The sequence below is a fragment of the Elephas maximus genome, chromosome 4 (assembly GCF_024166365.1).
Source record: "Elephas maximus indicus isolate mEleMax1 chromosome 4, mEleMax1 primary haplotype, whole genome shotgun sequence".
NCBI classification, from domain to species: Eukaryota; Metazoa; Chordata; class Mammalia; order Proboscidea; family Elephantidae; genus Elephas; species Elephas maximus.
In genome coordinates, this window is record NC_064822.1 from 40,071,816 (window position 1) to 40,099,173 (window position 27,358).

The following is a 27,358-nucleotide window of genomic DNA, read 5'->3' on the forward strand; positions in this document are numbered from 1 at the left end:
CCATTCGTGTTAACTACGGTGGGAACAGAAACTTCTTACTGGGGACTCTGACTGTATTACTGCAAGTGAGAGGGCCAAGCTCTAGTTCACATTTGGAATTTGTATTTGTCTTCAGTGCCTTCGCCTCCCCTTTCGGGGTCTTCTAATGGCAGCGACATGCCTACTGCTCTCGATTGTCCCTTGAAGGGAAGGGAAAAGTGAACATGGCAAATCATTAGTACCTCCAGGGTGAATTAATATCCCACTCCTCCTCTCAGAGCATCAGCCTTCTAAGAGGATGCAGAGAAAAAACGACCCCAATCCAAGCATAGAGTGGTAGCAGGCCAAGCCCTCCAGTACTCCTGACTATGGCAGCACTCCCCCACTGGAGAGATTACAGACAACTCGGTCCGTGGCAAGTCCTAAACACTTGGAGAATAATCTAAAAGCACCAGAAAGGCATTACTTTCCCATTGGCTGCCACAGAGTCCCTAGGTGGTACAACAGTTAATGCGGTCAGCTGCTAACTGAAAGGTTGGAGGTTCAAATCCACCCAGAAGTGCTGCTGAAGAAAGGCCTGCTGATCTACTTCCAGAAAAATCAGTCGTTGAAAAATCCTGTGGAGCACAGTTCCGCTCTAACATACATGGGGTCACCATGAGTCGGAGTCGACTCCATTGCGACTGTTTTTTTTATTGGCCTAAAAGGAATCTCTCCGGATCAACACAGCCCAGCAAGACTGGCCACTGTGCCTCTGAAGAACTCTATGACGTAAAGCAAGCAACACTTAACCACATTTTAAACTGAGAAATTATAAAGAGAATGCGGAAACCTTCAAGATTTTGAATACATGTTTAGATAAATTTATACATATTGAGCTGCTTCCAACTCTACACTGCCTGTATCACAATTGCTTATTAGGCCTCAAGAGCTCTCTGTAGGGGGAGTGTGAATGCTCAGTAGGAGCTGGGCTGGAGGGCAGAGTGTGGGTGAATTCACAGAACGGTCTTCCACACGCACACGTTGACTCATTTCCTGTTTTTGTGTGTGTAATTGAAAAGAAAAAGCTTCTCAGCTTCAGAGTGTGTTTTTAAAATATGTAACAAGTCAGACATTTTATAGTTTTGTTGAATTGTGTCCTTTTCCCATACAAAAATTACTTTTGTACTCAAATTTGCTATACTTTGTACATTGTCTTTTTTTTTATAGCCCCTTTATTTATTTATTTTTTTTATATAGCAGAGCATTTTTCAATGAGTTAAAAAACCACAGTGCAATGAATAAAGTATAATAGAATTGATTGAAATCAGAATGGGCAAGATTGCCACCCCCACCACCTTTTTAAAATTCACTTTAACCGTATTCTTCAAAACGTCTCCCCAAGAACAAAGGTTATACGGTCATAGCACCAACTCGTGTATAAAAACATATCCTGGTGTTTTAATTACTGTAAGTTAACAGCTGTTTCTGAAACCAAATGCAAATGAATTTGTTCTATGAATTAAACATTTCTGTCCTTTGAAAGTGCAAGTGACTTTCGAGGTAACTTAGAGGACTGCTTTCATTTTTAAGTACATGAAGAGACAAAGCTTTTCCAAAAAAACACAATTGTCATTCAAATCGTGTCTCATCTTGGTGCACGGGAATGATAAATAGAAGAAGGTATAATCTGTTTAAATGTAATAATAAATGGCTCTGATTTTTAAAGGTAAGGAATGGAAGTGATAGCAGTTACCCATTACTTGGCAAGTATTGCGGAGCTCTGTTGCCAAATCCTGTCTTCTCTCAAAACAACGTGTTATACCTACGATTTAAGAGTAATAGTGGAATTTCCAGTCATGGATATGAAATCATCTGGACCTCATCACCCTCTGGTAAGATATTTCCACTTTGTAAGGGAAAGTAATGAAGGTGAGAAAAACATAAAATGTTTAATAGAAAAAGGCAGTTAAAGTGGCACTACCTTTTTAGATATTTTTATGCTTGGTCATTTTCTGGAAACCCTGGTGGCATAGTGGTTAAGTGCTATGGCTGCTAACCAAAGGGTCAGCAGTTCGAATCCGCCAGGCATTCCTTGGAAACTCTGTGGGGCAGTTCTACTCTGTCCTGCAGGGTCGCTATGAGTCAGAATCGACCCGACGGCACTGGGTTTGGTTTTTGTCTTTTTTTTTTTTGGTTTTGATCATTTTCTATGTTAAAAAAATTTTCGTTAATGAAAGTACAGAGATTCTTTTTAATTCCATTTTTATTCACAATGTCTATGTATAAAGGAATATATATATATTTGTGTATAAAGCATAAAGATTAGGAAATTCTCTCATAAATTCCCATTTTTCTTAGACTTTTGACTAGAAAAACACCAAAAATTAGTGTAACAGAATCTATTTATTGTGAGTAAATACAATTCAAATTAAGCAGCGTCACTGGAACATAGTGGGAAGGCGCTCCAAAAAGGAGACAGTGAAAGTGAACTATGTAGGTCATTTTTATGTTAATTTCTTGAGAAACGAAAAACAAACCCATGGCCACCGAGTTGATTCCAACTCATAGCAGTCCTACAGAGCAGAATAGAACTGCCCCATAGGTTTTCCAAGGAGCGCCCGGTGGATTCGAACTGCCAAGCTCTTTGTTAACAGCTGATCTCTTAACCATTGTGCATCAAAGCACGGGGCAGGGTTTCAGGGTCTGTCAGATACAGAAACAAAATCACCAAGAACATCCTAAAACACAACCTCTAGTCAGACCCTGGAGTTCCTGCTTCTTGCAGCTGGCTGCACGTAGATGATTTTCCAAAAGAGCCCAATGCCTAAGGCCAAACATCTCCGCTAAGCTGCTTACTAGGCTATTGCTTGACCTAAAGGTGGCTCCAGGGAGCCAGGTCCTTCAAGGTTCCAAAGGACACCTAAGAGTGGATGACCTGGGTGGGTCACCCCAATTCCATGAATCCAGAAATCGGGATTCCAGGAGAATGAAAACAATTTTGTTAGACGTTTAGTTTGATTATCAAGGTGGTTCTCTGAGAATTAAAAAACAGAAGTTTGTCAAGAAGCGCAACTGGGAATATGTTTTGTGTGTACAGAGCAGCTGTCCTCCTTGCAGGCCCTGTCATTTCTTGGTACTCATGGAGGCTAATTGCTTTTTCACGGCATTAAGTACTTTCCGGCATTTTTGATTGGTTGTTTATCAAATAGAAGACCCTGGTGGTGTAGTGTTTAAGAGCTTTGGCTGCTAATCAAAAGGTCAGCAGTTCGGATCCACCAGGCACTCCTTAGAAACTCTATGGGGCAGGTCTACTCTGTTCTACAGGGTATAGGGTCGCTATAAGTCGGAATCGAATCGATGGCAACAGGTTTTTTTTTTTTTTTTGGTCTTCCAAATAGCTGAAGGAAATTTAAGCCATGTCGAGAGATTTACTTCTATGAAACTTCCCAAAATATCTAAAAACCTCAGGACATAGAATCTCTTCAAAATAAGAATCATAAAAATGATTTATTTAAATATCCTGAGGGACAAGGAAAGGGTTGTGTCAAGACAATTGTAGATAATGAAATCATGGTACCTAAAGAAAGCTTAGACATCATCTTCAATGCCCTGATTTTACCATAGGGAAGTTAACACCAAGACTAATGGGTTGTCAAAATGCACAGCTAGATTGTGGGGGAGGCAGGATTAGGACTCTAGGTATCAGACACCCAGCCCAGGTGCTTTTTAATTATGCCACGAACTTTCCGTCTGTGTGCTTAGGGTATCTGGATCTCCACGGATAGCTAATCTAAGTAATGATGGCATTTGTATGCAAATTAACAAATTGCACAGATTAACATCAGTACTTAAAGAGCTTTAAGTATATCAGTCTTGGAACAATCAGTTATAAACCTGGAAAAATCGCTTTTATAATAAAGTGATTACTACCTAAACTTACAATAACATGAAAATTTGCTTTCAATTTTACCTCACCCACGTCATTATCATCAACTCACTGTGCATGGAGAACTCTACACCACCCAAAGCACACGGACAACTTTAATGACTCGCACCTACTGGATGGTGCAGACAGTTAAGTGCTTGACTATTAGCCAAAAGGCTGGTGGTTCAAAGCCACCCAGAGATGCCTCAGAAGAAAGAACTGGCAATCTGCTTCTGAAAACCCTATGGAGTGCAATTCTATTCCGTACACATGGGGTTGCTGTGAGTTGGAGCTGGTAGTTAACAACAACAATAATTACTTTATCAACTTCTTTGCTTTCCCATTTTGTTCTCAATCCACTATTGTCAAAGAATGGTCCTGGAGGAAGTTGTCCCTAAGCCATCATCTGCAGGGAAAAGAATATGGAGTTTTAGGGGGAGGGGCGTAACCTAAAGAAGAATGAACAAGAAAAGGGTTTCTGCCTTTACTGCTCTGGGGGAGAGTCTCAACATATTAAGAAAATGAAAATAGTCCTGTTGCCTTGCACATGCACTAAAACAGACTGGATGGTTTATACTTCATTGAATCACACTTCCTGCCATTTTTTGCTTGCAGGCTGTGGTGGGACTCTTTATGGTGACAGTGGTTCATTCACCAGCCCTGGCTATCCAGACACTTACCCAAACAACACCCACTGCGAATGGGCCATCACTTCTCCTACTGGGAGACCTGTCACAGTCAGCTTTGACTTTATCAGCATCGATGATCCGGGAGACTGTGTCCAGAACTATCTCATACTTTATGATGGGCCGGATGCTGATTCTCCATCCACTGGACCATATTGTGGAGCAGTGAGTAAAATTATCATTTTCAGATTCCCATGTTGTTATTTTTAAATACTGACAGTAGCTCAGTACAGACATTTAAAGGCAGACACACCCCCAAAGTTCTACGGGGAAAACCTTTAACAAATTCCATAGGCGTCTGATTTTTCTATTTTGGGAGCACTATTGCCATCTAGTGGGCATTGCATTAAATTAATATTAATAGTTTTTAGTTACCAAACTTGAAGTTACTTAACATTCCAGGTTCCAGCCCCCGCCCAAACCTATTGAACCAGATTTTCTAGAGGAAGACCATTTTTAAACTCTTTAGGTGATTCCAATGCAGCACCCAGGGTTGAACACTCATGTTTCTTTCTGCACGAAAAGAACAGAACTATAGAAAATGTGGACACCTGGTTCCACTTCATCTACTTCTTGCTGAAAATTATGAGGATTCTTTAAAGAAATAAATACACAGGGAAATTAAAGATTGGTATGATGATCAAGTTTATTTTTCTAAGTCTTGTATATCTTCTTTAAACATCAGGAATTAGAATTCTGATGTGACTCAGTACTATAAGCATCTGCCCTTACTGTTTCCATTTTATGTGAAAGTCAGCATGTAAAGGCCTTTCAGGTCTTGGAGATGTGATCGCTGCTTAGAGGAGACCTGTTTCTCATTGTTCTGCCCCTTACTTACTTAGGCTTTGTAATATAACCCAGTAGAGAATTACGTCAGCTGGAAACCCGTAGTGTTGTTTTTTTTTTTTTTAGATCACTTACTATTTACGAAATTTAAATATCTTATTTTCAGAAAATAGACAAAATAAATAACAACAAAATAAAAAACCCTGAGAATTCTTCTTCCAAATGCCTTTCTTTGCACATACTTGGATACGCACACACATTTTATACTATCTTATGTTTTTTTTTTCACTTATATCAAGAAAACCTCACAATGGCTATAAGAACCTGGGTATACAATATTGAATTGTATGGTATTCTGTTGCATGGGTACAGCGTAATTTATTTACCTAAGCCTCTGTAGTTGGAATTTTAGGTTTCTTTAACTTTTCACTACTACAGACAACACTTCTATAAACTCCCCTGTAGCTTTATGAGGGCAGGGGTTTTTGTCCATTTTGTTCATTGTTTTATATCTCTAGTGTCCAAAAACAGTACCTACAACCTGGTAGTCTCTCGATAAATATTCATCAATGAATGATTAGGAAATCAGAGCAGCCAATCTCCCCCGCCACACACAAACACGCAGTTCAGAGAAAAGGATGTAAAAAGTTTCTAAGAGGAAACTATAGATACGGGGAGTGAAAAGTAATGTACTTTACTCATAGTATCATTTTAGTTGCAAATATAAGTGTGTTTCTGTCAGAAAAAATTAAATGTTCTGTAAGAATTTCAGTAAGAAATTCAGGTTTTTGTTTATAACATTTTTATTGCAGTATAATTTACATACCATACAATTTACCTATTGAAGGTGTAAAATTCACTGGATTTTAGCAAATTCCCAGAGTTTTGTAACCTTTATTGCCGCAGTTGGTTTCGGACCATTTTCATTACTCCACAAAGAAGCCTCCCACCCATTAGCAGTCCTTCCCATTTTCCCTCACAACATATGTGATAAAGTATCTACTTTAATTCTTAGTAAGGTTTTTTTCTAGAAAGTTACTCAGGTTTACCATAAATTCTATAAAGCTTCTTTATGTGGTACTTTTTTTTACTAGACAAACATTTCTAGGAAACTGTTCACATTTGTGAACAACATCATTTGTTACTTTGTTTTCTTCCATTTCAGGACATTGCCATAGCACCATTTGTGGGTTCCTCGCATCAGGTCTTCATAAGATTTCACGCTGTGTACGCAGTGCAGCCATCAGCATTCAGGTTAATGTGGGACAGCTAATTGCAACGCCCTGCATTTTCTCAGCACGTTGGCCCTACTGCAGAGGCCATCAGCCATCACGCTGGACAGAATTCTGCCGCCATTATACTTGTCTACCTGCCTTGTCACTGAGAACAATTCCAACTTTTATATTTTCCACCAAAGCCTGTGTGGAACCAATGTCTATGCATTTCTCGAATGTAAAAATGTAGTTTATTTCATCTTAGCTGTGCATATCATTCTTCTAATATTTTGAGCTGAAATACAATATTCTTAAAAAGTTAGAAAAGATTATGACATATTGTAATACAAATCTAAGAAAGTTAATGATAAAATAGAGGTATGATTTGACTGAACATTAAACTAGGAATAATAAACATTATTGAATTGTACACCATTGTGCTGAGTTGTTTTTTAAAATTTTGTCTTTCATCCTGGAGTATGTATAAATTTTCAAGTTGAATTTTTACATTTTGATGAGGTATGTAAATATCTATGAATCGTTTAGAGTGTGAACTCTGGCGCCAAGCTGCCTGAGTTTAAATTTCAGCACCACTAGTTAAGTAGCTTACTTAACTGCTTGGTGCCTCAGTTTCCTCATTTGTAAAATGTGATAATATTGGTCCTGGACAGACCAGAAGAAAAATATAGAACAAAATTCTAACTCACAAACAAAGACCGGATTTACTTGCCTGACAGACACTGGAGAAAGCCCGAGAGTATGGCCCCTGCAGATCCTTTTAGCTCAGTAATGAAGTCACTCCTGAGGTTCACCCTTCATATTCATGTTTATATTTAGACTTGCATTCTAATGACCTATTATTGCTGTGTGCCATTGAGTCAATTCTAAGTCGTAGCAACTCTGTATGACAGAGTAGAACTGTCCCATAGGGTCTTCTAGGCTATAATCTTTACAGGAGCAAATCACCAGGTCTTTTCTCCCTGGCAGCCACTGGTGGATTTGAACTGCAGACCTTTTGGTCAGCAGCTGAGTGACTAACCTTTGCATCACCAAGGCTCCTTTTTGCCTATGATTTATTAGCCCCACACAAATATTCTTGTACTTCTTATTCAGCATATCTAAAATGAAACTCATTATCTCACCTTGTCCTTTCTTTTCCCAAGAAAATCAGCTCCTCTTTGCCAATTTTTTGTAGTTGGAACCACAGTTCTGCAGGCCCTCCTAGCTTTGATATTTTTTTTTTCCCCACATCCCAGTTGTTTGGTTTACGAGTGTTATTTCATCCATTTGTTCCCTCTTTTTCATTCCCACTCTGTCTTAGGATAATTCCTAAGTACTGCTCTTCTAGAGTATTCTAGACTTCTCTTACTATACCCTTCTTCACTTTTCCTTTGTCATTTAGACTACAGTCAGATTTAGCTTTATAAAACATGGCTCTTATTCTGTAAATTTTCTGTTCAAAAGCCTTCAATAGCTCTCTGCTAATATAGAAAAAAAATCCAAAGTCTTCAACCTTACATGGAAGGCCTTCTACACTATTTCCTTGATGTACCTTCTAGTCTTTTCTTTGAATGTCCTTTCCCATATATCCTAGAGAAAAGCTGCAAAAAACTACTCAATTGTCTTAGAATATTCCCTTTTTCTTTCCTTGCCCTGGACTTTTCCTTACACACTTTTTTATACTAAGGATACTTTTACCTTTACCTTCAAAATCTAATTTATTTGATTACAGTTCTACTGAAAGCTGCCACCTGCATGTAGCTTCCTAAATCCCATCAGTAAGAATTAATTTATTCCTTTTTAGTATTGTCATAGCTATTTTTATAATCAAATGAAAATATTTGCTAGACTTTATCATATTTAGTTGCATACATTAAGTCTTCCACCATTAAACTGTGATTTCTTTGAGGAAACGATTCTTGAGTGTCCCCCACACTTGTTATGTACTGAATGGATCCCTTCTTTACTGCTGCGCTGTCACTGTGACCCTGCTGTATTATCCCTACTTCGCCAAATGCAGACAGGACGCAGGGGGAGATGGATTAGTCGTCACTGGGAAGACTTCAAAATAGGCCAATGACTATTAGAAGCTAGATGACAGTTTGTGATTACAAAGGGATGGGAAAAAGTTGTGGTTTCTGGAGCTCCATGATAACTGTAGCCATAGACAGGCACCAAGAGGGAAGACCATGACAGTGGATGAGAATACATCAGTACTGAGCAATGGCCTACAGGGTTCCTGAAGTCCTCAGAGAACAATTTGTCCTTAAAATAAATTACTAAATGGGTGTGCTTACCACTGGTACTTAATGCTTTATACTTTTCAGATTTTTTTTGTTTTGTTTTGGCCAAAGCAATGTGTTCCCATATTAATATTTTTCAGAGAAAAATATAACCCTTAATCCCTCATAATGTCATTATTCTCATTTTATTCTTCTCTTTGAGAAGACACATACATTATTCACAAAATTTTATATTCCACGTATTGCATTTATTACATTGTGAGCACTTTGCATATTTTTGTACATTTAATTGTACATTTAAATGATGTATCAGTTGTTACACTATGTTTTATTTCAACTTCTCCCACCCTACTTATATTTTTATCCATTATACTACTCTAACAGATGAGCAGATTTTTCCATAATTTTTTAAACTTTGTATTTTGAAATAATTATAAAATCACAGGAAGTTGAAAAAGGTAGTATAGAGAGACCCTAGGTACCCTTCACTCAGCTCTCCTAAATTTTCCACAATTTTTTCTGAATTATTTCCTGAGGGTAAATTTCCAGGAAAGGTGAAAGGTATTTTTACACGTGTCCTACATTGCTAAATTGTTTGCCAATAGGATTAGAAAATGTTACACATCCATCAATGATCAAAAATCCTTGCCTCTTTTGGGAAAGTCTTCAGGTGAAAGTCCCAAGTCATCGTAACCAGATCATTCGTTTCTGGGAAAATTCCTAAGCATGCTCCAAATTTCGTAAAACCCTCAAGAATAAGTTTTAAATGGTATTTCATCCAGGCTGAGGAGAAATTCTGACAATCTACCATGTTTGAAAAAGCAAATTCCCAGAGAAATAATGTTTTAAGCAGGATCATGTTCCAGGCCGTATCAGGCTCTGCATATTTCTACCCAGGTTAAACATAGAGCACAGAGCAGTTATCATAGAGAATTATATTCATTATCAAGTATACAGAATAAACAGGACTATAGAATAAAGAATTGCATATGTCAAACCATCTGTGAGTAATGAAAGAACGTTCTAAGTCATAGGGTATGTTGAAATTGTTTATACAAATATGACAAAACTGTGTATATGTATTTACCTTCAAGTATATAATGTTTCCATAAGCACTACCATTGTCAATACCTAATTTAACAACGCAAAATGTGAAGTTATATATAGTTAATACAGGCTGCTATTTAATAAGAAGTAGAAAGTTCGGTACTCTGTATTTGTCTCCTAGTTTGCCAGAAATGGACCAATAAGGAACATCATGATAAACAGAGAAAATATTGAAGTTGTCAAGGATTTCATTTTACTTGGGTCCACAATCAATACCCATAGAAGCAGCAGACAAGAAATCAAATGACATATTGCTTTGGGCAAATCTGCTGCAAAAGACCTCTTTAAAGTACTGAAAAGCAAAGACATCACTTTGAGGACTAGGGTGAGCCTGACCCAAGCCATGGTATTTTGAGTCATCTCATATGCAAAAAAAAAAAAAAAAAAAAAAATTTTCATATGCATGCAAAAGCTGGACAATGAATAAGGAAGACCAAAGAAAAACTGATACCTTTAAATTAAGGTGTTGGGGAAGAATATTGAATATAACATGGACTGCCAGAAGAACGAACAAAGTTGCTTTGAAAGAAGTACAGCTTGAGTGCTCCTTGGAAGTTCGAATGGTGAAATTTCATCTCATGTACTTTGGACGTGTTATCAGGAGGGACCAGCCCCTGGAGAAGTACATCATGTTTGGTAAAATAGAGGGTCAGCGAAAACGAAGAAGACCCTCAATAAGATGGATTGACACAGTGACCGTGACAATGGGCTTAACATAGCAATGACTGTGAGGATGGCACAGGACCAGTCAGTGTTTCCTTCTGTTGTACATAGGGTCGCTATGAGTAGGAACTGACTGGATGGCTAATAACTAACAAGGTTGCTAGACACATAACTAAGGGAGGTAGTTGTTAGCTTCCTCTCCCAGAAGAAAACCCAACTTCTTTAATCAAGTTTTCCACTGCCTCTAATTAAGTCAAAAGCTTCACAAAAGAGATTTTCTTTATGTTAAATATGCAAGGTTAAGTCTTATTAAGAACATGAGACCGGGTGAATAAATGAAGCTAGGGAATGTGCTACTTCATCTTACTAATACTCAAATGTCAGAGAAATTATTTCTGCTCAGAGTACAGAGCCACATAAATTAAGTATTCTCACCTTAAAACTCCTGCTACTTTTAACTACGTATTATGGATAGATGTATCAATTTCATGGATGGCACTCTTAGAAAGAAAAGTGAATTCAATGAATAACACGATCAAACCTAAGGGGTCTTGACAAGCTGGAACAATGGACTAAATCTAACAAGGTGAAGTTTGACAGGACTAGATGTAAGATCTTGCTCTTTTATCAAAAATAAGTTACAAGGTACAGACATGGAGAAAGTTTAACAATAACATACCAAATTATATAGGAATTTTATCTGAAAGCAAGCATAACATGATGTAGCTGTCAAAAAATAGAAGATGATTTGATCTCAGGTTGCAGTACTGGAGTGATGGTATCTACAAGAGTCATTTTCAGTCAGAAAAATATGAATTAGACTAGGCATATAGACATTTCCTTAGGAAGCGTATTAGAATATCCCGGACATGTGTATAGACAGTTAAAGAAAGCATAATCAATATTATTGTATAATTTTTTCAAATGTTAAACATAAAAAAAAAATAAAGCTCTACAAAATATTTCAGTCTAGTGATCCAGAAAATATGGTGATTTTTAGAAGGCTGGGGTGGACATCCCGGGAAAATGACACTTTTATATGCAGCAAAAAGGGAAGTGGATTTAATAAGTCTGTGAGTAATTCATCTGGAAATTTTTTTAAATGCAATTACTGTCAGTTTAGTAAGAACTTAGAAATTACACAGCATCGAAAAAATATATTGTTAATGGTGAAAATTTTCTACTTATTCAGACCACAAGTCATCCATGACTACCAATTTAATAAGAAAGTTATTGGAAGAAAAATGATGTAAAAAGTGTTAGATGGTTTATGGAATTTTTTTTTAAATTAAATTTGATAACTTGTATTTTCGCATTACTTGGTAAGTAGTTTTATTATAATTTAGAGAAGAACTTAGGGGTATATTTCATAAAAAATTGTACCGGTAAAAGGGAAAAGGAGAAGAGGATTATAAAGGAGTGAAAACAAATTTGTGGAAGACAGGAAGTGAATGTTGGCAAATGGAACAGGAAGAAAAAAACCACAGTCTCAATTAATTTCAAGAGAGAAATGGACCAGAGCAGGAAATCGCTTTTCCAGATATTGCCTGACTACGAGGTTGGCAGGTGCAACGTGCAATGAGAAGGGAGATCACAAGTAATGGAACTTCATGAATTGGCAACCACAATCCTTCCATCAGTGAAAGCAGCCTTGTGATTACCTGTAGGCCAAAAACTTGGTTCTCACTTCCTTAGAAATTCAACAAATAGCTTAGGGAAAATTAATGACCTAGGCTAAATAAGTAGAAACAACAAGGGAAGAATGAAAACCCATGTGCTATCTAGAATAATCAACTCATATCTTCATGTTTGGATATGAAAGGACAACTAAGAATCCTCAGATAGGAAGGCTCTCACAGCATGAATGGGAAAGAACCAGGTAAATATACATAAGAATGGGCCTTTGAGGAAACGGTTGATTTGGCTAACAGAAGAGAGGTTTTAAAAACTATTTTCCTCAGAGATACTTGAGAAGAGAGTTGTGCTCATAAAACAAAAGCAGGGTGCAACTAAAGAGAAACAATCTTGGAACAACAAAGCGCTCTTAGAAAGTACTTTTTCTTGATAGTTAATTATTTTAAATTATTTTTAAAAATTTAATAGAAGGATTGGAAGATAGTCAAGAAAATTTCTCACAAGCTAAGCAAAAAATTAAGAAATGAAAAAATATGAGGAAAAAAATAGATACAGAAAATTGTCCAGATGCCTACCATCTGAGTAACTCCAGAAAGAGAAAATGGCAAGAAAGAAATTTCAAAGGAATAATAGAAAACAATTTCCCAAAGAGGAAGAGAGCAATGAGCCTTCAACTGGAAAAGACCTAAAAATAAATAAACAAATAAAAGGGGAGGAAGGCCCCCCCCAAAAAAAAAACAGTTGCCTGAGTTGACTCTGGCTCGTGGCAACCCCTGTGTGTCAGACTAGAACTGTGTTACATAAGGCTATCAATGACTGATTTTTCAGAAGTAGACTGCCAGGCCTTTTTCCTGAGGTGCCTCTGGGTGGATGCGAACCTCTAACCTTTTGATTAGCAGTGAATGTATTAACCATTTGTACCACTCAGGGACTCCATGAGTGCTAAGCAGTTTAAATAAACAGGTTCCCAACCAGAGTGAAATCATGAAATTTCAGAATAAGGTATATAATAAAAAGATCATAAATATTTCTCAAGGGAAAACAACAGTTTCCTACAAAGACTTGAGAATCAGACCGACAACCTTTCAGAGTCAGTACTGGATACAGAAGACATTGGAGCTATGCCTTCAAGTTTGAAGAGAAACTGATTTTGAACCCAGAATAATAACATGTGAGACAAATGATCAAAGGTGTGAACAAAATAATAAGCATATTTTCAAACCTGCAAAGGCTCAAACGTTGTGCCTCTTAAACACTCTTTTAGAAAAAGTTACTTGAGTGATAATCCAGCAAAATGTACAGAAGAAATGGCTATTGCCACCCGGGAACCAAGTGAAAAACAAAAACCACAGACAAACTGCTCAGCTGGAGGCATAGAAAGAAGCAGTCAAAGTTAGAGCAGTAAGTACGTAATTAAGCGGGATCCTAAATTCAAGAAGTATCTACTGGATTTCACTCAATGCACAGAATAAACAAGAAGCTGCAACATCTTAGTAATAAGGTGAAGATAACCAAAAGAAGAAAAAGGAAATAAAAGCAATTAGAAACTCCAGTAAAAATAACAATAAAATAACTGTATAAGGAAACCACGATCCAAAACAAAGCAAACTAAAATATGGCATACTTTTAGTGCATTATAAAAAGAGAGAAGTAATTTATTTGACCTGGGTATTTATGAGTCGGAATCGACTCGACGGCACTGGGCTGGGTTGGGTATGTTCTCCTTCAAGTGACACAGAGGTCATACTATTGGACTTAAAGAGAAGAAAGAACACATCATAAAATTTTGGCACACTATCTGACTCTTCAATAAATAGGATTAAAATAGCCAAAATAATGCAAGTGCTTTAATTTATTATTTTTCTATTTTTGAAATTAATGTTTAAAAAAGACATGGACAACTTACATATGTTTACAGAATAGAAAGAAAATATCATAAAAAATATAAAAACTAACAATTTTATCTGAGACAATTTGGTAAAATATGGGGGGAAATAGAGTTGGCGGGGTACTAACGTCTTCAACCTACGTAGTCACGGTTCACGATCAGAAGCTGATGGAACAAGAAACAGAAATCATAAGTATATTGGTTAAAGTTAATAATAATAATATTTTACTGGGTTATCTAACTATAAAAACTAGATGTGGGAAATACTGAAGTGAAGCAAATTCAAATTTCTGCTTTTAAAAAAGATGATGATTCAATAAATGGAGGTATCTATAGGATACAAAATAATATAGATGAAATTATGAAGTTAGAAAATCACGATTGAACGCCAAAACTCCTGAGTAAAAGCTTGATGAGGAATCGAATATTTACATAAACCCCATGTATCATCCCAGCCACTATTTATTATTTATAAAGAAAAAAGTACTACCTTCATAGTGAAGAAATCTGGCAGACACCATCTTAACCAAGTGATCAAAGCTATCACCACCAGAAATGGGAGAAATTTGTGTCACCTGCCTTTTGACGTGATGTAGTGGGAAGTAGGGTCTCTGTGAGTTGGAATCGACTTGGTGGCACTGGTTTTTTTTTGGGTTTTAATGGAAAGAAACTACTTTGGTGGTATTTCTCCAAAAAGTCATAATCTGAATCTAATCACCAGGAAACATCAGACAAATTCATATTGAAGGTCATTCAACAAAATAGTTGACCTGTCCAAAAACCAAACCCAGGGCCGTCCAGTCGATTCCGGCTCATAGCGACCCTATAGGAAAGAGTAGAACTGCCTCATAGGGTTTCCAAGGAGCACCTGGTGGATTCGCACTGCAGACCTTTTGATTAGCAGCTGTAGCTCTTAAGCACTGTGCCACCAGGGTTTCCGGTTGACCTGTACATTTTAATAACATCTAGTTCATGAAACATAAGACTGAGAAACTGTTCCAGATTAAAGAAGATTTAAACAAGCATGATCCTCTCATTGGGAATATTTTCTAAACCAGAAATTTCTGCTTTCAATTTTAAAGGTACAGCTCCTTCTCCTACCCCACTGGTTGAGAGCATTATTACCCATATCTTTTAAGGCTTTGATACTTGTTACAATGTACAATATGTTAACACATATATCTATCCATCTATCTGGTTCAGAGAAATGCCTGGTATCAACTTTTATTCCATAGTATGAAATTGTCTCTGAGGAGACTGTTTTGGGGGGAGAAGCATAGAATATTACGGGGTAATTGGGACTGGGTTTGAAAATAGGGAGGCAGAGGCCGGCAGTGAGGTCAGAATTCCAAATTTCCTTGCCTTTTTAAGGGGAAGTGGGAGATCCCTGAGAGCCATAATTTCATGTTTCACAGGTGCAAAAAAAGCAACTATGACTTTTTAATGGTTGCGTTTTACTTGTATCTTTTACTTGTATCTGCGGGTGGTAACAATTGCTCAAGACCAAAAGGGTCAGGTGCAAAAACCAGGTGTAGATCGCCACAAGATTTCAAAAAACACCGTTGCAAGCTGGGCGCTGAGGATTCTTGGCTTGGAGTTCTTGCCCTTGTTGTTGTTAGCTGCCCTCTGGTCTGCTGTCGACCTTATGTATAACAGAATGAAATGTTGCCCAGAACTGTGCCATCTTTTTGATGAGTGAACGTTTCTGAGTTGATTCTTGTGACCACCATCAATTCACCACACGGAGGGTTTCCCTTGTTTTTTGCTGGCCCTCTATTTACCAAACATGATGTCATTTTCTAGCAATTAGTCTTTCTTGATGACCTGTCCAAAGTAAACAAGTCGAAGTTCCACCATCTTCACTTCTAAGGAACATTCTGATTGTATTTCTTCTAAAACTGTTTTGTTCATCTTTTGGCAGTCCACGGTATATTCAAAATTTTTTGCATATAGCTGTAGGCTGGATGTCCTGACAAGGGCTATTAAAGGTGCAACTGCAAAGAAGAGACTCGGTAGCAACTTCAGCCGAGTAGGGTTTCATTTACAGAGGCAGGACACTGAGAGGTAATTGACTTCTAGCTTCTCCGGCAGCTACAACTCTCAAGCAATTTCAAACTTTCTCTCTTTTCCCAGAGCACTCTCGGCTTCTACCAGCACACTGAGCCTGCGACAACACTAGTGCGCATGCGCCAACTCCGGACCAATCGGAATCCCAAACCGGAGTGACTCCAAGGGGATGGGCTAACCTCAGGTGGGGCGGAGTCCCAAAGCCGAAAAATGGACTTGATTGGACGGCCTCGGGGGACACATTCCATTAGGGGCGGAGCCCCGCCTTGGAGCCACGTCTCAGAACCTGTTCTCCTAATTTGGGAAGGGTCGGGCGCTGGCGGGGCGTGGAGCGAAGAGCTGCCCCGTGTGCGCTTGCGCCAAGCGCTAGGGACAGGGCGTGTTCCTGGTTCGGGTTGCAAGTTTTGCCCTGAGCGAGCGCATCTCTTGCCACCCGAGTGTGTATCGCGGAAGCCTGTGGTCCCAACCTTCCCATCCTGTTTGGTGCTACCGTTCGCGGTGAGTGTGGTATTGCACTTGGGTTTGCTTCTCTGCTGCGGGACCGGAATGGTGCCGAACCCTTCACATTCCCGTGCCCCACCTGACCCATCCCCCTCCCTGCACCCGGGTCTGCCCTCTGATGCCCACTTTCCAGGCTGGGGAAGACTGAGGGGTGGCTGCCGGAGGGTCTTTCCTTTCTGTCCCCGCACCCTCCTGGCCGTCGCCCACGTGCTTTGTTGTTGTCGTTTGGTACAGACCATGTCTAAGTCTTTGAAAAAGTTGGTGGAGGAGAGCCGGGAGAAGAACCAGCCGGAAGTGGACATGAGTGACCGAGGGATCTCCAACATGCTGGATGTCAACGGCTTGTGTAAGTGCTCGGGCAGGACCTTCCCTTTGGATGAAGCTGGAAGGGGTTATAAACTTTCCGAGTAACTGCTAGTCCTCCAATGAGAGGTTGTAATGGTTTAGATCCCACCCCTTGCTGGTAAATATCATTTCTCCGGCGCTCAGCTCAGAAAGTTTGAAGTCAAAATTTGTTCTGTTCCAACTGGAAAATAAAGCTGAGAATCCAGGGTGAGAATCGTACTGTTGACTGCTGTGCCTCGTCAGTTGTCTATGCTGGTTTGTGGCATTTTGGTGTATTATCCGTCCAATTCGCTTGATAGCCTCTTTATTTTTTAGTCAAATCATTTTTTAAACCATTTTTCTTTTTTTCTAATATAGTTTTCAGTCCTTGAACAAATGTCTGACAAAAGTTATATGATTAATAAGCATTCTTGTACCTGGAGTATTTTAAAATTTCTTGACTCATTATCTTTTTCTGGATCTTTGTTCTCCTAATGACGTAGTTCAGACTTTTGCCATCTGCTCGTGTTATTGTGATGTCTAAATCCCCTTGTAGTTTAGAGACTGTTGCTTCCAGTGTTATTGTCCTATTGTATGTTACTCCCTACCTTTAAACCAGTGATTGCAAATTCATATGCCTCCAGGGGCCAGGTGAGGATGGTCCTGAACTCCATAATAGTATCCCATCTGAAGGGCGCAGCTGCTGTGCCTGCTACTTAGTTCCAAACAGTTGTCTCCACGTGAGGACATTGGCCAGTGTTGCCAGATCTTTTTTGTTTTTCTTAAGAAGTCAAGAATCCAGATTTTTATATGAAATTTCCTAGTTTTTAAATGTTGGCAACTAATTCCAGTACTTGAAAAACACTTTGTAGGTGAAATAAAACGTATTGAGGCTTTGTGACCCCAGTTTGTACCTTCTCCTCTGAACACATCTTCTGGTTGTCGTCCATCACTGACAGTAATGTTCCAAGTTCCTTGGCATGAAATACAAGACCTTTCTGAATCTGACTGCAGCCCACCTTAAATCCTTATCCTTTCCATGCATTTTACATTCTTTTTTGAACGTATTTCTCTTCCAGAGCCAGAGCACATTCTTTGAGATCTTGGCGCCTTTACAAGTATTATCCCTCTCTGTACTCTTCTTCGCCAAAAATCTTTTTACTTGTCTGTCAAGAGTAAGCTCAGACATCACAATGTATGGGAAGCCTTCTCTGTCTGTATCAAGCCAAGATAGTCATTCCTTCCTCTGTGAAGTTGGACATGCATTGCTTGTGCATGTATATATATGTATATATACACACATATATGTATGTATATATGCGCAAACTGTGGAATATTCGCATTTATGTTCTTTATAGTAATGCCTGGAAAACAGTAGGTGCTCACAAATGTTTGATGGATGAAGCAAAGATTGATGGATCAGGCTGGCAAGTTTATGAGCCAGACCAGGGTGTGACAACAGAGAAGGGGAGGTATCCAAGAGACCTTTTAGACGGTGGCTTGCTTATTGCACATGCAGACAGCAAAGTCAGGTTTTCTGACTCCGTGGCTTGTGTCTAGGGTGGAGATTGGGGTTGGAGCTATTGATTGTTCTTGTTGTTCTTCGGTGTTGTCAAGTTGGATCCAATTCAAAGCAACCCCATGTGACAGAGTAGAACTGCCCCGTAGGGTTTTCTAGGCTGTAATCTTCATGGGAGCAGATCACTGAGCACTTGGAGCTATTGATACTTACTGACAAAAGGAAAGGAGAAGAAAAGTTGTAGACAACTTGCATTTGGTAACTGTGATGAAGATACCTGCTGTGAAACTTAGGTTTTATACTAGGTAGCATCTCAGACTTTTGATATATGCTGGCCTCTCAGTGGTGATAGACTCTTGGTGTCAGCAACAGAACAGATGTCTCTGGTACTGAACTGGCTGTAGAGGATCTAGATGTGCTTCCATGTAGCCCCTGCCCAGATCTACTGCCATCCTGATTATTACTGGGGGCACTGTTGCTATAGAGGAAGAAGAGGATGAGCTGAAAGGAGGCCCAGCACAGCTGTACTCCTGGTTCCAAGGTGTTCGGCCCTTTAGCACCCTTTTTCCCGTAAGGTTGGAGGAAGAAGTTGCTTTTAGCAAAGGAGCTTTATTCCCCTCAGCTGTTGAAAAGAGACTTTATGTAATATTTGTAAGTAGGGCAAGTGGCATAACTGTTTTGGTTCAGCTTTATTATCTCTTTGAAGCCTTGAGTTTTATTAAAGACAGTAAGATAGCCACTTGCTTCCTGGAAAAAAAAAAAAAAAAGTTTCCAGTGTAACATTGGACGATGAAAAGCAAAATCATCCTTAAGTAGCTAAGGAAGAGCCACAAGTGCTTTTTGGAAGGTTTGTTGTTGTCATTGTTAGGTACCATAGAGTCTTTTTCAACTTATAGCAATCTTGTGTGACAGAGTAGAACTGCCCCATAGGTTTTTCTAGGCTGTAATCTTTACAGGAGCAGATCTCAGGGTCTTTCTCTTACGGATCCATTGGGTGGGTTTGGACTTCAACCTTTGTTAGCAGCTGGGTGCTTAACCATTGCTCCACCAGGTCTCTTTCTGAGAGGTTCAGTAGAAGTGAACTTGGAGATTCCACTTCTTCCTGCCTCCATAGTGTAGTCATAAGGAGTGGTACCTCTCCCCCCGACTTGCTGACCTTGGGTCACCTGAGAACCCAGGGGTTCCAGAACACTCTTCAGAAGCTCATTCCTCCACTGAGGCTCATTTAAATAGTGCACGTAATGGTTAGTCTGTAGATGTAAAAGAAAGTCACTACTTACAGCATGAATCTGCCCCTGCAACACCTGGCTATTGGGGCTGATGTATATTGGCAAAGTGATGAAGTATAATGCTTAAAAAAGCCCATTGCCATCGAGTTGATCTTGACTCATAACAACCCTATAGGACACAGTAGAACTGCCCCACAGGGTTTCTAAGGCTGTAAACCTTTACAGAAGTAGACTGCCACATCTTTCTCCTGTGGAGTGGCTGGTGTGTTCGAACTGCCAACCTTTTGGTTAGCAGCTGAGCACTTAACACTGCTCTGCCAGGACTCCTTCATGAAGTATAAATGTATTAAAATATTTGACATGCTCCCGTTACCTGTAGTATAGGAAGACCCGTACTTCTTCAACTGTAAAATTTTAATGGTAGCCATGACGTTTGATACATTGTTATGAAGATTGAACACAGGGAACAATTAAAGTGTACAGAGAATGGTTATTTCTTGTGTCTTAAGCTTCCCCTCATCATCCTTCCTTTGTTTACATTCTCTAAAAATAAGCAAGAATTACGTTTCGAAGGTAAGCATGAAGGCTTTGAACTTGTTCTAAGCATGCAGAATATCCATCTTTCTGTTGACAGAGTTTCGGGTTGTAAATGTCAGCGTTTTACTTCCTCCGAGACCATAAATTGCCTTCTAAAAATGTTTTCAGTAGTTTTGGTACCAAAAGCTTTCTGATGGGGAAATGTCTTAGGCTCAAGGCAGACATCAGACAGGTTCTACGTTTGTTTTTCATTTTTACAGCTTTTACAGTTGTACAGTTTTTAACCAGTCCAGTCAGATTCTAGATATAGTCAGATTCTACCGTGAGAGGCAGAAGTATACAGTATTGGCATTGGGTAAACTAGGTTCAAACCCTCTATCTGCTATTTACAAGTAGGTAACCTTGCAGAAACTACTTAACCTTTGAGAGCCTTGAATTCTTCATCAGCAAATGGGAACATTAGTACTGACTTCCTAGGACTGGTTCAGTGTTACTGCAGTAAACATCAAGTGCTTAGTGCTATGTCTGGTATCAAGTGAGTGCACATGAAATGTTAACAATTAATATCCAGGTGGAGGCCAGCAAGTGGCAGATGTAATCAGTTCCAGCATATTTCTGTGGCCTGAACCAAGAGTTTAGTTTGGTCCATTAGACTAGGTCGGGTATTTGTGTCATATATTGATGGGTCCTAGGTAGCCTATTAGAACCTGGAGGGTTTAGCACTTTTGCTTAGGATACTTATAGATTTAGATTGCTGTTTCTTTGAAATCCAGCCTAATTTTATTCCTTTTCTGTCTTTTTTTCTAAATGCCATTATAATCTGCACACACACTTTCCTTAGAGCTTCCAAGAGTAATGGTACCAATTGTGTTCTTTTTATTAAAGAAGTCACTGCAGAAACTCTCCAGCAAGCAGCAACTGTCTTCATCTGGATGATAAAGCTGCCTTTGAAGGGCCCGTAATCAGCCTTCACTGGGGCAAGGAATCCCTTGGTAGCCAGGCGGAGTTGCTTTCATTTCTTTTATTTAAGTCTTTTGTGACTTTTTAATCTCTTTGAGTTTATTGCCCTCTGGGTGGCCAAGCCTTTATCAGGTTTTTTCCAGGTTAGACTAAAATGTCTTTCAGAGAACTCTTTAGAAAGAAGAATGGCCTCCTACCACAGGAGTGGTCTTTCCAAAGGACCATACACAGTAATCAACAACATAATCACTGACTTATCTGCAAGGGCTATTTCAGGAGCCCTGTTAGGAACATATTTTATCAGTATAGGCTGTCTTTGGGGGAAAGGGAAAAGGGCTGAGAAGATCATATGATTTTAGTGATAACTTTTATTAAAAACCTTTTTTTTTTCCCTCAACCCCGATAAATTCTGTGAATATCTCCAACTTTGTGCTTTTAAACAGGTAGTGTCTTGTTCTGGGAAATTCTTTTTCTGCTTGTCTCTCCAGCTAACTTCCACTTGTCAACTTAATGCTTGTTGAAGGAATAAATGACTTAGCAATCCATGTGACTCCATTCTTGTGTCAGCTCCTCTGGGAAGCTCTCACTATATACTAAGTTTTACCCTATTGTCCCATCCACACTGGCTGAAGTGGCCCTTCTCTGTTCACTCTGCCTTCCTCTATTAGCCCTGACCCTGGAAGAATGCTCAGGAAAAGTATATTGAAGGAAGGAATGTTACTGCATTTGGTTAAAAATTTCATATTTCCTAGGTGATGCACAAATAGTTAAGCACTGGACTACTAACAGAGATGTTGGTGGTTCACACCTACCCAGCACTGCCTCGGGGAATAGGCCTGGCGATTTGCTTTCAAAAGTCACAGCCTTGAAAACTCCATAGAGCAGTTCTGCTTTGCATACAAAGTCACCATGAGTTGGAATCTACTCCACAGTGACAAACAATAACAACAAAGAATTTTAGGTTAGAAATAGATAAAGAGTAGAAAGGATAGCGCAGAGAAGGAACATGTACTCTGCCTCCCTTCCACATCCCTCTCCCCAGCTTTTCAGAGGGAGATAGTTTATAACCATTGGAAACACGATAGAACTGTCAGACATTCTGTTTTTTACTTTAGGACATAAATTACATCAAGATAGGAAATAAAAACAAAATATGACCCCTTGAGTGTAGCAGAACCAGTAATGATATTTTACTATTTTTAATCATTTGACATTTTGGCTCCGGTGAGTTGTGGCATCTTTTTTGTAAACAGCTTTTTTTTTTTGGTTATTAGCTGTGTGACTTAAACCTCTCTGTGCCTCAGTTTCCTCATCAGTAATGGGGAGATAAGAGTGCCTACCTCATAGAGTCGTTGTGAGTCAGTTTCTCTAAAGTGCCTAGTATGCCACCTGGAACATATTAGTCTTCCGAGGCGTCCTAGTGATTAAGAGCTACGGCTGCTAATCAAAAGGTCAGCAGTTCACATCTACCAGGTGCTCCTTGGAAACTCTATGGGGGCAGTTCTACTCTGTCTTATAGGGTCACTATGAGTCAAAATTGATTCAACGGCAATGGGTTTTTTTTTTTTTTTTAATTGTTTAAAAAATGCAAGCAAAAAAACAAAAAACCCCATTGCTATCTAGTCGATTCCAACTCGTAATGGCTGGTAGATTTGAACTGCCGACCTTTTGGTTAGCAGCCGGGCTCTTAACCACTGCACCACAAGTCTTTATTACTTGGAACTCTCAGTGATGGTACTTCCCCAGTGGCCTTTACCTTCTGGTCTCCCTCTTTCATCATGTCAGCTTATCCACTGCCTCATTCCTTACCTGATTCAGAATTCCTGGGAGAAGGTGGGAGGGTCTGCCCAGTGTGCCAGGGTCAGGAGGGACAGTGGCCTCACACTCCAGAGAGTTCAGACTATGGACAGTGGGGGAGGGTGAGCAGGGCGCTGCTTTTATTTGTGTTGTGATTGTGACAATATGCATTAAAAACTTGGTAATTTTCCATCTAATAATTAGATTCATTATACATCACTCAGTACCTATTTATTGAATGCATTTTTTAAAATGATAGGACACTATTTAAGCAGAGTCTCTGTAGAAGTTTTCTCCATATTGAACCTTCAGATCATACAGTGATAACTATTTGCTGTCTTAGGAAAACTGTGAGGTATTTATTGCATCTGAAATTACATATTCACCATAAGAACCCATAAGACCTGCTGCTTTGAAAGCTGTTATAAAACAAACCAAACCCACAGTCATCGTGTCAGTTCTAACTCAGAGTGACCCTACAGGACAGAGTAGAACTACTCCATAGGGTTTCCAAGGCTGTAAATCTTTATGGAAGCAGACTGCCACATCTTTCTCCTTCGTTGCGGCTAGTGGCTTCAAACCACTGACCCTTTGACCCTTTACTGCATCACCAGGACTCCTTGAAAGCCGTTATAGCTAGCTCTTAATTGTGATAATCAGTAGTAGAAATTGCACAGATAACTGAAAATCATGCCCTGTATCCTGTTGTCGTAAATGTCCATGAACCTGGTTTTAAGAAAGCCCAATCTAGGTATGTGAACGGCCACTGTTACAAAGCAAAAACTAGTGATTATTTCTTTCTGTCACATAAAATCTCATTGTTTCTTTAAATATCAAGTTTGCTCAATTGTTTTAATTTTTATTTTTTTTTTAGGTAAAAGCTTATAAAAATGTGACTGAGGAATGGTTTATGTAGATCAAGAGCCTGACCAGTAGGGGTCAGTATTGAGCCTCTGCATTTGGCCCCACTATCACGGAATTGACTCGACGGCAGTGGGTTTTTTTGATCACCCACTGCTGCAAGAGCAGTTGCTTCCTTTCTGTCCCCTCATGCTGCTTTCTTCTATATACTCTTTCATAGTATTTCATTTATGAAGCTCACAGTAAAATAAACCTCACCTGTTATTGTTAATTGCCATCAAGTGGGCTCCAACTCATGGTAATCCCATGTACAATAAACAAAAACATTGCCCATTCCTGTGCCATCTACATGATCATTGATATGCTTGAGTCCATTGTTGCAGCCACTTTGTGAATTTTGAGTATCTTCCAACCGAGGAGTCTCATCTTCAGCACTATATCAGACAATATTCTGTTGCGATCCATAGGGTTTTCATGGGCTAATTTTCAGAAGTAGATCATCAGGCCTTCATTTCTAGTCTTAATCTGGAAATTCTGCTGAAGTCTGTCCACCATGGGTGACCCTGTTGGTATTTGAAATACTAGTAGCGTAGTATCCAGCATCACAGCAACTCGTAAGCCATCACAGCACGACAAACTGACAGAGCGGTGGTGGACCTCCCTAATGGTGTAGTAAATCTGATCCCAAGCGTCGTTACTATGATGTGTTTTGCAGCTGCCTTGGGGCTTCCGTGAATGGGAAGAGGCTGATCAGTCATATGTCTCCAAACAAAAGTTGGGAGTGAAAAGGATTTGCGATGTCAACATGTGTTTACATATTGGGCAGATTTCATCAGTGCGTGATAATTAATAATGTAGAAGAGTACTTTGGATTTGAGGTGTTAGTAAAGCCAAAAAGGCCAGTGATAGTATAACGTGATCTGCGGTAGGGGTTCTACATGATACATGCTTGAGCGCGAACGCTGCAGTAATCGCTCCTCGCTCTTGGTATATCACCCTTGGTGCAGATGATAATTGTCATCATTATACAGAAGAGAAAACAGCAGATACCTAGATTCTACAAAGTCCCCAGCATCACACAGTTAGTGGTGGGATTTGAGTTCAAGCTTAGGTCTATTGAATCTGTTGAATCACTAAACCTGGAAGGGGGCAGTCTTGGGGACCCTTACCACATATGTAAGTTAGTTTTTTACAGGTAAAAGTGTTTAAGTCTTCAGCCCATGTCAAAGATAATTATTTAATCATCTCTGTGTGTATATATATATGTACACATACATATTTTATATATATATGTGTATATGTATATAAGCCTACCCATTGCTGTCGAGTTGATTCCGACTCATAGCAATCTTACAGGACAGAATAGAGCTGCCTCATAAGTTTTCCAAGGTTATAAACCTTTAAGGAAGCAGACTGCCACATCTTTCTTCCATGGAGTGGCTGATAGGTTCGAACTGGTGACCTTTTGGTTAGCAGCCAAGCGCTTAACCACTGCACCACCAGGGCTTCTCATACACACGCACAAATGCATGTGTACATATTTATATATAAAACACCTTTGCTCTACAGTACTGTACTATTTTGTTTCCCATCAGAAGAAACCGTTCGCTCTAAAGTGCCAATAAGGGCTGGCTCAGATGTTAAGGAGGGGTGGTTTCCAGGGCTACCTGGAACAAGCAAGCCTCACTTAAAGGCATTCAGTTTCTGAATTCCTTAAAACACTGTGCCAGGGAAATAAAATGCATCACTGGACCAGCCTGCCAGCTTGGAAATTTGGGCTTACAGGATTCTTGCAGAGTTTTAACTGTTTAAGAAACCACAAGAAATAACTTAATCTCTGTTGTTGTTGTTCTTGTGTGCTGTTGAGTCAATTCTGACCCTAAATGATAGAGTAGAACCGCCCTCTAGGGTTTCCTAGACTGAAATCTTTATGGGAGCAGACCTCCAGGTCTTTCTGTCGTGGAGTGGCTGGTGTGTTTGAACTGCCAGCCTTTTGGTTAGCAGCCAAGCACTTGACCACTGTGCCACCAGGGCTCCTTACTTAAATCTCTATCTGGTCAATATTAAGTGTGAACCCTCTCATATTCTTTATAGTTTTCTAGAAAATTATTATTATTAAGAGGACTTAATGATGAAACGTGAGATCTTTTTAAACTGTATATTAATTCTTTTTTTCTATGAATTAGCCTGAAACATTTACCGTATGGAAGTGTGGTATTAGGGAGGATTTTGTTGGGGAAATCTTGGTTCACATATTCTATAGAATCACCTGAATTACATTAAGTGGTAACTCTAGTTGTAATGTTACTGTACCTCATAAAGATTCTTTTTGTTTAATAGATTTCTGGAGACATCTGTTGATTTTTCCTTTGGGCTCAGAGTAGATTACAACTTTAAGGGTAAACTAGGGATAAGGAAAGGCACACATCACTGGACTAGGTAGTTAATTGAAAAGAGTCTTGGCCCTTCAGTTTTGCAGGAGACAGTGCAGACCAGAGAATGGTAACGTGGTTTGCAACCTCCATATATGAAGTATTGTTTTGTAGATGTTCATATGTCTGCAGAAGAGTTAGCATGGCAGGCCAAAACTGCTCTTCCTAGAAACACTGCTTATAAGGTTGACCCTTGGCTGGCATCTGGGAACTTTGAGTTCTGGAGGGTTCTCGCCATGATAAGAATGGTTCACTGTACCTAAACTGTTAGTACAAACAATATGGTTTATGCTGGATATGTGCTTTCCTGCTGGGAGTAGGAAATTTTGGGATGTTCCAGGCAGAGGGTGCCTGTATGACCAGATCCTAATAAAAAACCCTGGGCACTAAGTCCATAGTGAGCTTCCCTGTTGGTGACATTTCACACATGTTGTCACACCTTGTTGCTGGGGGAATTAAGCATGTCATGACTGGGAGATGACCCTTGGAAGCTTGCACCTGGTTTTCCCTGGACTTCGCCCCATGCACCTTTTGTCTTTACTCATGTTGCTTTGTATCCTTTCACTGTAGTAAATCATAGGTCTGAGTTCAACTATATGCTGAGTCGCGTGAGCCCTCCTAGTGAATCACTGAACCTAGAGGGGGTCTTGCCACAATGTATAAGTTAGTGTTTTAGAGCTGTAAATGTTCAAGTCTTTAGGCCATGTCAAAAATACCTATTTAACCTATTATCTTTATTTGTATTCTGCAAGTAGTTTATCCTTTGTTGTAGTTGTTGTTGGGTGCTGTTGAGTTGATGTTGACTCATAGTGACCCCATGTGACAGAGTAGAACTGCCCCTTAGGGTTTTCTTGGCTGTAATCTTTACAGGAGCAGATTGCCAAGTCGTTTTCCCGTGGAGCTGCTGGGTGGGTTTGAACTGCCAACTTTTCGGTTAGCAACCAGGCACTTAACTGTTGTGCCATGAGGGCTCCTTACCCTTTGTTAGAAGGATAAAAATAATAGGAAATATAAATTAATATA

At 39.4% G+C, this 27,358-nt stretch overlaps 2 protein-coding genes across 4 annotated transcripts in view; both read left to right on the forward strand.

The window, feature by feature from the left end:
- Positions 1–6,861, forward strand: part of CUBN (cubilin) — a 341,241-nt gene extending 334,380 nt beyond the window's left edge. The window contains exons 65-67 of the mRNA XM_049881914.1: positions 1,688–1,853; positions 4,502–4,737; positions 6,524–6,861. Of these exons, the coding sequence (XP_049737871.1) occupies positions 1,688–1,853; positions 4,502–4,737; positions 6,524–6,631 (510 nt within the window). The 3' untranslated portion in view covers positions 6,632–6,861. The remainder of the gene's footprint in view (positions 1–1,687; positions 1,854–4,501; positions 4,738–6,523) is intronic.
- A 9,632-nt stretch (positions 6,862–16,493) lies between these two features.
- RSU1 (Ras suppressor protein 1) overlaps positions 16,494–27,358 on the forward strand; it is a 250,025-nt gene continuing 239,160 nt past the window's right edge. The window contains exons 1-2 of one of the 3 annotated variants that reach the window (XM_049881922.1): positions 16,494–16,673; positions 16,911–17,022. In XM_049881922.1, the coding sequence (XP_049737879.1) occupies positions 16,914–17,022 (109 nt within the window). In that variant the 5' untranslated portion in view covers positions 16,494–16,673; positions 16,911–16,913. The remainder of the gene's footprint in view (positions 16,674–16,910; positions 17,023–27,358) is intronic. The other 2 variants (XR_007517075.1, XM_049881921.1) reach the window with 2 other exon arrangements.